We start from the raw sequence: 13,193 nt of genomic DNA, 5'->3' as shown, positions 1-13,193 counted from the left end.
TAAGCTCTACAAGTTTTGTAGTGAGGTGTATGGACCTAGAGTCTGTCATACAGAGTGAAGTAAGTCAGAAAAAGAAAAACAAATACCGTACGCTAACACATATATATGAAATCTAAAAAAAAAAATTGTTCTGAAGAACCTAGGGGCAGGAAAGGAATAATGACGCAGACGGAGAGAATGGACTTGAGGACACAGGGAGGGGAAAGGGTAAGCTGGGATGAAGTGAGAGAGTGGCACTGACATATACACACTACCAAATGTAAAATAGATAGCTAGTGGGAAGCAGTGGCATAGCACAGGGAGATCAGCTCAGGTAGATCAGCTCGGTGCTTTGTGACCACCTAGAGGGTGAGATAGGGAGGGGATATGGGGATATATGTATACATATAGCTGATTCACTTTGTTATACAGCAAAATCTAACACAACAATATAAAGCAATTATACTCCAATAAAGATGTTAAAAAAAAAGTTCTACAAGTTAGGTAAAAGTAAGGTTGATTGCTTGCTTTTACTGTTATTTAAAATTAAGAGAATGTTTTGTAGATGTTACCTGAAATACCCTCTAAATACGACCGGTACTTTTTTGGAATTTATACATAGCCAACCAAACGTTATCGTGACTAAGAATAAAATTAACTCCCTAATAACTCAGTCAACTTCTTAAGTTAAATCAAGCACAGAAGTTACAATAGAATAGCCTAGAGTATTACCATAGTCATTCTCTCAAAGAGATGAACTTTTTAAACTTTGGGTCAATCTAGGGCAGAAAAAAGAATTAAGGCATAGATCAAATGTTAGTTAAAAATCAGAAACCACTATGAAGTGGATTTAAACAGATACTAAACAAAGATATTCTTACAAAATGGGTATCATAACCTGGAACCCCTTTAAGATTTCCATTCTAGGTCACTTTACCATAAAATACAACTTAAAAAAAAAACAAAATCAAAGACAATTCCATTACAGTATTATTTTGACATTCAAATAATTTTCCATTTACCTTAGGTTTTTAATGTATATTTTTGTTGCAACTGCCAATATTTATCAATTACAGTCGTCTCTCAGTATCCATGGGGGATTGGTTCCAGTAGCCCCCATGAATACCAAAATCCACGGATGCTTAAGACCCTTATATAAAATGTAGTAGTACAATGAATACAGTTGGCCCTCCAAAATATTCCTCCAAAATATCCACAAGTTTTGTATCCGCAGATATGGAGGTCCAACTGTATATATTTTATTTTCTCTTTATGTCAATAATTTAGTCTCTTAACTTCCTTTTATGTATTGGAAATAAGAAAATACCTTAGCTGCAGGAATCTCTAAAAGGGCTCCAAGTTCCTCAAAGGTAATATTATTATATAATTTGCTTGCAGACAATAAATTGTGTTCAATAACAGCTCTGTCCAAGATGCTAGAACCTTAAATATAAATATTAAGAATGTTATAATTTTGAAACTAGTTTTACACTCTTAAAAGATGCATCTTGTTAAAAATTTTCTAGGCATGTACTAACTCATAATCATTGCCTTTATTCCTATCAAAATTTTAAAAGTAACCAAAATCCCTTGATACATTTTGAATAACATGCAGTTAAATACAAATAACATTTAGAAAATGATTGGCAAGTAGTTATTAACTAGCTGAACAGATTTAATCCTCTGGGTTTGGGGTTTTGCTTCCTTGGACTAGCTATCAACTTCACTAACTTTTCTTTTCTTGCTATAAGCACATATTTTTATTAGCAAGCAGCAGCAAAAAATCATGCAAACAATCATGCTGTTTGTAAGCTTGGTAAGTCAAAAAATACTGCTCAATGGAAATATCTCTATTCCCCTGGGCACTTCACAAGCACTTTACGCTGAGGCAAACGTGAAAAATGTTTGGAAAACAGGATCCCTTCGTGAGCTATCAGGCATAGGATCCTCCCTTAAGTAAGATAATACAGGGCCTGACCAAGTTATGGACCTCAGGCCCCATCCTGAAGGTGTGGCTCACCCACTTCTTTCTTTTTCCTTTCCAGTTTTATTGAGATATAATTGACATATAACATTGTTTTCATTTAAGGTGTACAACATAGTGAGTTGATATATGTATATATTGTGAAATGATTACCACTATAAGTTTAGTTAATTAACATCATCACCTCACACAGTTATAATTTTTTTTCTTGTGACAACTTTTAAGATCTCCTTTTTAAGCAACTTTCCAATATAAAGACCTAAATAAACAGGAAAATATGGAAGACATAATATTGCTAAGATGGCAGTACTCCCCAAATTGATCTACAAATTCAGTGCAATCCCAGCTGGCTTCTTTGCAGAAATTGACAAGCTGATCTTAAAATCCATATGGAAATTCAAAGGACACATAGAAGCCAAAACAATTTTGAAAAAGAACAAAGTTGGAAGACTCAAATTTTCTGATTTCAAAACTTACTACAAGGGACTTCTCTGGTGGCACAGTGGTTAAGAATCTGCCTGCCAATGCAGAGGACGTGGGTTTGATCCCTGGGCCAGGAAGATCCCACATGCCGCAGAGCAACTAAACCCGTGTGCCACAACTACTGAACCTGCGCTCTAAAGCCTGCAAACCACAACTACTGAGCCCACATGCCGCAATTACTGAAGCCTGCGTGCTGCAACTACTGAAGCCTGTGCACCTAGAGCCCGTGCTCTGCAACAAGAGAAGCCACCGCAATGAGAAGCCCGCGTGCCACAACGAAGAGTAGCCCCCACTCACCACAACAAGAGAAAGCCCGCATGCAGCAACAAAGACCCAACGCAGCCAAAACTTAAAAATTAAAAAAAAAAAATTACTACAAAGATACAGCAAGCAAGACAGTGTGGTACTGGCATGAGGACAGGCATACAGAATAATGGAATAGAATTTAGAGTCCAGAAATAAACTCAAATTTACAGTCAAATGATTGTCAACAAAGATGCCAAGGCAATTCAGTGGGGAAATAAGAGCCTTTCCAACAAATGGTTCTGGGACAACTGAATATTCACATGCAAAATAATAAAGCTGGACCCCTACTTTATACCATATACAAAAATTAACTCAAAATGAATCAGAGACCTAAATGTAAGAGCTACAATTATAAAACTTACAGAAGAAAACAGAACAACTTTTCATAACCTTGGATTAGGCAATGGTTTCTTAGATACAACACTGTAAGCACAAGCCACAAAAGAAAAAACATAAATTGGACTTCATCAAAATTAATAACTTTTGTGTTTCAAAAGATACCATCAACAAAGTGAAGAAACAGCACACAGAATGGGAGAAAATATTTGCAAATCATTTATCTGATAATAAGATCTAGAATATATAAAGAATTTACAATTCAATAATAAAAGCACAAATAACCCAATTTAAAAGTGGCCAATAAGCATATGAAAAGGTGCTTAACACCATTAGCCTCCAGGAAAATACAAATCAAAACCACAATAAGATACCACACTTCATACCCACTAGGATGACTAAATCAAAAAGACAGATAATATAACAAGTGTGGGAGAAAATATGGAGAAAACGGAACCCTCACACACAGCTGGCAGGAATGTAAAATGGTGCAGCCACTTTGGAAAATAGTCTGGCAGCTCCTCGAAAGACTAAATATAGAGTTACCATATGACCCAGTACTTCCACTCCTAGATATACATCCAGGAGAATTAAAAGCTTATGTCCACACAAAAACTTTTACATGAATGTTCACAGCAGTATTAATAGCCAAATAGTGAAAATAACCTAAATGTCCACTAACTGATGAAGAAATAAAATGTGGTTAACACAATGCTATTCGGCAATAAAAGTGAATGAAGTACTGATGTACACTACCACACGGATGAACCTTGAAAACATCACGTTAAGTGAAAGAAGCCAGTCACAAAAGATCATATATTGTATGATTCCATTTATATGAAATGTCCAGAACAGGCAAATCTATAGAGCAGAAAGTAGACTAGTAGTTACATTGTAAAACTCTGAGAATATACTGAAACCACTGAATTGTAATAACAACAACAAAACTATGTCTCAAGATTGCTAGCCTAGGGTTGTAAGGACAATAAACAAAGATGTCCAAGACAGATAAATAAGGAAGGCAATAAAGTCTAAAATGGAAGAGGAAGAAGACAAAATGCCTGTCCTATATATTGATACATAGTCTCCTATGAGAAATTTGAAAATCATTTGCATTCTCCGAGTCTCCTATGAGAAATCTGAAAATCATTTGCAGTCCCCGAGATCCTAGTGAGTAGCCCTCATTTGAGAAAAGAATTATCTCATGTTATCTTTTTTTTTTTTTTCATGGCCAGAAAGCTCAAAGTCAAATGTGAAGCTCAACTACATCAATTCTGGAAACTCTTTCTTATTTATCTAGCTTTTGTTTGTCAGACATCTTCTTGCAAAAGAATTTATTTAAAGCTGCTCAGAATACACAGAAAACAAGAAAACTTAAAAGTTAAAAAGAAAAAGAATAACAACAATCAAAACACACACATTACAGGTAGGCTACAAGTTTAATTTTTTAAACTTTCTAGCAGCCCATAAAATTAAGAAAGCCGAGACTTCCCTGGTGGCGCAGTGGTTAAGAATCTGCCTGCCAATGCAGGGGACATGGGTTCGAGCCCTGGTTCGGGAAGATCCCACATGCCACGGAGCAACTAAGCCTGTGTGCCACAACTACTGAGCCTGTGCTCTAGAGCCTGCAAGCCACAACTACTGAGCCTACGCTCTAGAGCCCACAAGCCACAACTACTGAGCCCACATGCCACAAATACTGAAGCCTGTGTGCCTAGAGCCCATGCTCCGCAACAAGAGAAGCCACCGCAATGAGAAGCCCACGCACCGCAACGAAGAGTAGCCCCCGCTCACTGCAACTAGAGAAAAGCCCACGCGCAGCAACGAAGACACAACGCAGCAGAAAATAAAAATAAATAATTTTTTTTAAAAATTAAGAAAACCAACCAGTTTATCAACTCACAGTGTTTAAATAAGATAAAAATCAATTGCTCTGGAGAATCACAACTAATCCTAAGACTGAAAAGGAATTTTCTGAGGATCTGCATAAAGAATATCCTATAGAATAAATATCTCCTTTAGACAGAAAGATTGATTTGTTTGTACAATAATAAATTGATTTGTTTGTAAAATAATAAATTGTACTTTAAGAAACAAATCAATTGATTTGTTTCTTAAAGTACAATTAAATAAAAGAAATTCTACAGGTCAATATAATTGCTTCAATGATCTGGTTTAACTCAGGGCAGTAAGACTGGTGAGGTATATACGTTTCAGCCAAATCTTACATAAATAATTCTTTACAGCTAGATTCTCTTCAATATGGGATGACAGTGAATCCAAGGCGATGAGTCTGACAGATCTGCATGTTTGTCTTGACCTTTTCCATGTTTCTGGTGGCCTACATCTACATTTTTATTATCATGTGTGTTACTGTTATAAGCTACTTTAAAACCTCTGTAGATAAACATACATAAAATAATTGATGTTATGAACAAGCATCTATTACAAAATTCTTTCCCAGCAAAGGCAGTCTGACTTAAGCAAATACTAGGAAACATGACACCAAGTTCTATTCTTATTGGAAACACTTTCCCCTCAGTAACCCTGGGCAAGCTATTGTGTCAAATTTTGCTCCGTCTAAAATAGGACTGGATAATTATGCTCTGTTACAAACTGATGTTTAAGATTAATTAAGGTACTTATCAAATGGTTTGAGTCTTTAAAAAACCAGGTGCTATAAGCCTAGCCTATAATTCTTCTGCTCTTACAGTTTCCAAAAAATGCTTTATTCCATGAAATGCTTTCCAATAGAGCTACTTTATACTTCAAACTCATATCTGTGTATAATATTCATCTTCAGTCAATACTCCTTCTTTTATCAAGTGTTACACAAAAATATTACAGAAAGATATCAAGATGCTTCAAATCTAACATACGTTCTACTAGTGTGACCTCAATATTTACTACCACATACTTATAAGAAGTAATCATTACCATCAGCTGTAGTTGCTTTCTGGTGAGGCATCAGCATGGCAGCAAATTCTTGAAGTTGATTTCCTCTGATGATCCTATCTAGGTACATTTTCTCAAGGATTCCATAAGCAGCAAGTTGCTGGCACCTTTCATCCTTAAAAAGAGTAGCAAGCATCCGAGAACGCTGCTGTCCTAAGGGGAACAAATGAGTATAACATATTCTCACAATCTGTTTTTTCAATGAAAAACAATCTTTTTTATGACCTCATTTTTGCCTACTAAAATATGCAGGTTGATTCTCGTTATTTCTCATAGTTATGTTCTATAAATTTGCTGCCAACACTGTATTAGTGAATACTCAACTCCTGCTCCTAGGGGATATATGGGGTTAGGTTCCATGAGCCTCTGATCACAACATTTTTGTCAGCTGGTCAATATGTAACCTTGTTTTGTGTATTTCTGTTTAAAGGCACCACATTCAATACATATTGTTGATTCAGTAACATTGAATTCATGGCTTACACTATAACTCATGCCTGAATTAAGCTTACCTAACTTAACACACATAGTTTCTCCAAAAGGCACATCACAGACTTCCCACACTTAAGTACACAAGATAGTACTTCAGCACTATGCTAGGGGCCATTTTAGACAGCAAAACCACCAACAAAATGCATGAAAATGTGGAGAATGTGGTATTAAATAGACCACAAAAAGGATACTTGTTTATAGTATGAGAGCTGAAACAAGGTAGAGCATTGCCTTGTTCGATCCCAGCTAGAAACATAAACAGGGGGACTCAAATTTTTTGCTGCTCTGCACATGTCTGCAAATGACTGTGAAAGTATCGTACTTTGAGTACTGATTTGGGGGTGACAAATTTTAGGAAGTAGGCAAAGTCACTAATATGGAAGCGGTGAATAATGAGGATCAACTGTATATTCATTTGTGAAGACTATGATATACAATCATTCCCTCAGTATCCAATGGGGATTGGTTCCAAGACCACCCCCCAAATAAATACCAAAATCTGCAGGCGCAAAAGTCACTTATGTTGTATTTGCATTACCTTCATGAATCCTCTCCTATACTTTAGATCATCTCTAGATTATGTATAATACCGAGAGATGATCTATCTATGTAAACGCTATGTAAATTGTTGCTGGCACATGACAAATTCAAGTTTTCCTTTTGGAACTTCCTAGAATTTTTTTCCCCAAATATTTTCAATCCACAGTTGGTTGAATCTGCGGATGAGGAACCCCTGGATATGGAGAGCCAACTATATGCCAAAATGTTACACATGGTTCCAGTTATAGTTGTTATTCTTCTTGCTTATCTGTACTTCTACAATGAACATGCATTCTTCCCCTAATAATAAAAAATTTATAAAAGATGAACAAACATTTCTCAGATGGGAAACTTGATTTTCATAGTTTCAATTTACACCTTCAAGGACCTTTAAATGGTGAAAAAATACATGACAACTGATGACATTAAAAACTGAACTAATGGAAAAAATATTATGAGCAAACTTTTTCTTTTTAAATTTATTTTTAGCTCTACATACTGAAAGAGCCTAATGACTGATACCCAGCATCAATGAGCACATCTAGTAACCTGATCTCACTATCCTCATTAAAAGGAATTAGAGATCCTCAAAAAATAGCTGATTTCATGTCTGGAACAGGGAAAATACAAAAGGAGCCTGAAGCTTCTTTTTATGCTATTGTTACATTTCAGGCAAGTACTCAAAAACTAATGGGGCTGTGTCAAAAAGACATAATTTGGTCATATTTGGGACAATCTGAGCATCAAAAAGAATAACAACTATAATTTATTGTGACACACTGAATAAATAAAAAACAGAGTCAAATATACAAGAATGTTCACAGCAGTACTATTACTAATAGCTAATAAGAAGGCAATAGGATAAACAAATTGTGGTATATTCACATAATGGGATACCACATAACAATGAAAATGAAGAAACTGAATGTAACAATGTGGATAAATTTCATAAAGTTGAGCAAAAGAGGCAAGACAAGAGTATATATACTATATGATTTCATTTATATAAATATAAGAAGCAGGCAAAACTAGTATGTATTAACAATTGCTCTTGGGGGATAGGGGTTGGGGCCAGTGGTTAGGAGAAAGCAGGACAGAATATTTCAGGGTGCTGGTAATATTTTGTTTCTTGTTCTGGACGTTGACTACGTGATGGTGTTCATTTGTGACAATTCACCAAATTGTACACTTTTGATATGTACAGTTTTCTGTGTGTATATTATACACGCAGAAAAATAAGCTAAGAAAAAATCCACAGTGATATTTGGAAAAAAAAAAAAAGGAGAAAAAAGGAAAGCTCCTGAAGAATACTATCTAATAAATGCAGAAGAAAAGAATTAGTAAATCAACATTTTTCATTTTCATTTTATATTACACATATAATGAGTGATCCAGGCAAGGATTATTAATAGATATTAAATTATGGAAAGGAATTTGGGGAACAGGATTTTTGTAGTGTCAAAGCAGCACCCCATGAGTTATTTACAAAATACAAAGAGGACAATGTACCTTTACAATGGAATTTCTACCTTAATCAAATGAACAAACTCAGCATCACTAACAGTGGGACCAACCTGACAGTGTGTGCTCTCTGACGTGATTCAAAAGCAAGTACACAGCATCATTATAAGGTATTCTTGCTAGAAAAAAAATAACCTGAATCTAACCTCACCTCTGGCTAACTTCCATTTTACAGGAAATATAGGGGATTAAGGAATAAAAAAACAATATATATATCAAAAAATCTAGGATGAAGGACATTTTACCTAACAACTTCAAAGTCAGTAATTTTTCTTTTTTTAAGTGAGGCAACTATACAGTGTTGTATGTCAATTATATCACAATAAAGTTGGCAGGAAAAATAAGGAAACTACTCTAGACTAAAAGAGTCTAAAGACTAAAGAGCCATAATCACCAAATGCCACACATGAAGTTGCTCCTTGTTCAAGGGGAACAAGGAAGGTATAAAAGATATTCTTGAGCTAACTGGGGCAGTGATAATATGGACAGGCTGCTAAACTCTACAGTGGAATCACTGTTAATTTTTTTAGGGATAATGATGGTATTGCAGTTATGCAGAAAAATGTTCCTGTTCTACAGAGATACATGATGATATATAAAGAGGGAGTGTCATGATGGCCTACAACTTACTTTAAAATGATACATCAAAAAATATGTGTGTGTGCATATGAGAGAGAGAGAGAAAGCAAATATGACAAAAAGCCAGGAAAATTTAGAAAGAGAGTAATGAAGGGGAAGTAGATCTGCAAGATAATAAAACACTATAAAGCTATAATAATTTGAAGAGCACAGTACAAGTATATTCATAAATAGACAGGCTAATTAACAGAACAGAATACTATGTCCAGAAATCTACTACAGTGTGCTTCAAATCAACAGGGGAAAAAAAGATGGATTATTCAATAAAGAATGCCAGGTCAAATAACTAACCATTTAGAAAAACAAACAAAAAAACGTTAATTTCCTAACTCATTTCTTACACTAAAATAAATCCAACTGGATTAGGATTTACAGGTAAATTTAAGTAGGCGAAACTAATCTATACTAGTGATTACTCTTGGGGGGCAGGGGTTAGAGATCGTGACTAGGAGGAAGCATGAAGGTAAAAAATGAAACCCTAAAGCAGCGATTCTCAAAGGCGGTCCCCATGACCTTTTCAAGGGATCAGTGGTTGACACTAAATTTAGAATAACAAAGACATCCTTTGCCTTCTTCACTGAGTTGACATTTGCACTGCTGGTGCAAAAGCAATGGTGGCAAAGATTACTGGCACCACAGCACAAATCAAGGCAGTGGCACTGGCAACAAACTATATTATGCCACACACTCAACAGTCAAAAGAGATAGTTTCACTTAAAAATGTCCTAGCAGCAGTAAAACATTATTTTCATTAAATCTTGACACTTGAGAACATACCTTTTTAATATTTTGTGTGACGAAATGGGAAATGTACTTACAGCACTTTTGCTATAAACCAAAGTATAATGGTTGTCCCAAGGAAACAGTGCAAGCTGAACTAGTCTCTTTCTCATGGAACACGTTCACTTAAAATAACAACTGACAAATTATGGTTTCCAGACTTAGGTATCTGGCAGACATTTTCTTAAAAATGAGCAAAGTGAGCCTGTTACCACCAATGAACAGCACTTGCTGCCATTGATAAAATTTGAGTTTTAAAGAAAAAAATTAAAATTTCTGAAAACTTGTATTTGCCACTATGAGGCTGACAACCTTCCAATACTTAAAGGTTTTTCTGATGAGATCAGTGGTAATATATTGGATATTGGATATTGTATAATAAAGTACATCAATATTTGGAAGCTCTGCATAAATCAGCAAACCAACATTTTCCAAACAACCAATACATGATGGTACAAAATCTTACATGGGTAAAAGATCCATCAACGTTGAAGACAGACCAAGATTTTAACATTATAGGGTGCAAAATGTTCACTGATACGGTTTCAGATGCCACATTCCAATTAACCCATAAGAAACTACACTACTTGTCAAGTTAGAGTATCAAAGACGAATACCCACGATTATCTGAAAAAGTCACTAAACATGCCTCCTTTTTCCAACTACATATCTGTGTGAGGCTGGGTTTTCTTCATATACTCCCATCAAAACATATCAAAACAGGCTAAGCACAGAAGTACATTTAAGAATTCAATTTCTGTCTATTAAGCTAGACAATGAAAAGACTTGTAAAGTCAAAAGTAAAACAATTCCAATTCTCTAACTTTTTTTGTTTTAGAAAAAACAGCTATTTTATAAAAATGTCAGACATTCCCTGGCAGTCCAGTGGTTAGGGCTGTGCGTTCCCCCGCCCAGGGCCCAGGTTCGATCCCTGGTTGGAGAACTAAGATCCTACAAGCCGTGTGGTGCAACCAAAACACAAAATTAAATTAAAATGTCATTTACGTTTATACCTAATAGATCTATTATTGTTACTTTTAAAAGAATTAATAAATATTTTAAAATTTCTCACTGCAATTTCTAATTCAATAATCAACAGATATACCCTACATAAACAAAAGCTCTCTAGGGTTCTCAATTATTCAGAGTCTAAGGGGGTCCTGAGACCAGAGGATTTGAAAACTTAAAGTACTGGAAGAAAACATGAAAGAATTTAAAATATGTAATTTCACAATAGAGAAGACCTTTCTAAGCAAGTCAACAAAACCCAGAAGCCATAAAAGATTAAAATATTTAACTATATAAAAATTTAAAGTTTCTGCATGGCAAAAATTTCATAAACAAAGCCAAAAAGGGGACAATAAATTGGGAGAAAAAAATTGTTAATTTCTTATATACATGAAGAGTTTTTATTAAAAAAAAAGATAAAAACACAAAAAAATGGCTAATGGACATAAACAGATAATTCACTCAAAAAAATGGGTTTTTCAACGATTTTTTTAAACACATGAAAAGACGTCCAAGAGTATTCATGATAAATGAAATGCAAATTAAAACTAGAATGAAATACTATTTTTCTTCTACCAGGTTAGCAAGGATAAAAAAATTTGGTAATGTGTGTGTGAGTAATCAGGTTCACAAAGATATTGTTGTTTAGAAGGTCTAACATTAAAGGGCAACTTATAATTTCTCTCAACATTTTAAATGTATGTACCCTTAGATTCAAAAATTTTACCTATACATATATTCATATATGTGTATAATCACTACAGCATTGTTTATAATTGACTAATTATGATAAAGCCAAACAACAGAAAATCAAAAAGAATGAGCTTTATGTAATGACATATAAAGACCACTGTGATGAATATCCACATAAAAAAAGTAAGTTGCAAAAGTGTATCTATCATGCTATCATTTACGTATAAAAAAAGGATACACACTTTTATATTGAAGGAAATAAAAGAATCAGTAATAGTTCTTCAGAGTACAAAGCAGTCCATTTTATGTACTGCCTTTTCAGTAACAAAAACAAAATAAGTAAGATGACTGCTTCAAAGAGAATGAAATGTGTAGTCTGAACATGTCATTAGGCTCTCAACTAAACACAGTTCAAAAACAGACATTCTAAAATGATTTAGAAAAGCCATGGCTTAGAATTATCAGCATTTCCTCTCAGTGCCCTTTCCTGCTTTATAAGTTGAATGATTTACATGCTACAGTTTAGTAAAAATGAATACAGAATAGTTTATTATTTATATTCATGGAAGAAAAAGATAAGCACCAGGTCTAAAACTGAGGCTTGAAGATAAAAAAAAAGACAACAACCCCAAAGCAGTACATTATCACAGCACTCATTTCTAGATTTTAATTTTCATTTCCCTTCGTCTAATTCTCACTTAATTTAATATCCATTTTTTCAGTGATATTTTAGAAGAACTAAACTTCACATTACCTCTTAACTATTCCTAATACCTGTGGGTGATAGGCTGATAAATGTATATTTTAAAATGTCTTAAGTTAGCAATGTGCTGTTTTTAACTGTTTAAATGTATCATAATTTTATTAATAAGACATCCTCTTAAAGAATAGCTCCTTGCTAAATCCTCAAATAGTAATGAACCTGAAATTATTAAGCAAAGATAACTTACTATTCATTAAAGCGTAAATGACGTATTTACCTGCTGATGCTAAGATGGTACAGTGCAGAGCATGTTTTAAGGCCTCTAGTCTTTCACTTTCGTGCACTATTGTCTTGTAAGAGAGCTCATTGTACCTTTGTGCAGCTTCAATGAATTTTCTTCTATAATCAAGAACACGTGCATAGCATACCTATAAGAGGGAAAATGTTTCAATTAGGGAGAAAAATTAAAAATAAAAAGCAAAAGAAAATTTCTATTATATAACAGCATTTATCAAATATTCTGGAGCACCTTATTACTGAAGGATTCTCCAATACAAAATTAATTTTCCAAATTAGCTCATCTGCTACCTTATAATGTATCTGTAACTGTTCATTGGTTGATTCATTCTGAAGCAATGATGCCCGATTTATGTAAGCCTCTGCCTGGACTGGATCATCATCCTCCAGATATAGCCTAGCAATCTTCAGGTATGTCTCCAGTTTATAGTCTACATTGTACTGTCTAGGGTATAACAGAAAGACACAGAATGATTA

General features: G+C 34.5%; 1 protein-coding gene across 1 annotated transcript in view; it reads right to left on the bottom strand.

Moving 5' to 3' along the window:
- COPS4 (COP9 signalosome subunit 4) overlaps nt 1-13,193 on the bottom strand; it is a 36,362-nt gene that overhangs the window by 6,252 nt on the left and 16,917 nt on the right. Inside the window, exons 5-8 of the mRNA XM_007127556.4 lie at nt 13,008-13,161; nt 12,697-12,847; nt 6,026-6,196; nt 1,307-1,422 (exon numbers count right to left, since the gene is read on the bottom strand). Of these exons, the coding sequence (XP_007127618.1) occupies nt 1,307-1,422; nt 6,026-6,196; nt 12,697-12,847; nt 13,008-13,161 (592 nt within the window). The remainder of the gene's footprint in view (nt 1-1,306; nt 1,423-6,025; nt 6,197-12,696; nt 12,848-13,007; nt 13,162-13,193) is intronic.

This window comes from Physeter macrocephalus, chromosome 7 (assembly GCF_002837175.3).
Source record: "Physeter macrocephalus isolate SW-GA chromosome 7, ASM283717v5, whole genome shotgun sequence".
Taxonomy (NCBI): domain Eukaryota; kingdom Metazoa; phylum Chordata; class Mammalia; order Artiodactyla; family Physeteridae; genus Physeter; species Physeter macrocephalus.
This window is presented reverse-complemented; position numbering and strand designations above follow the sequence as displayed.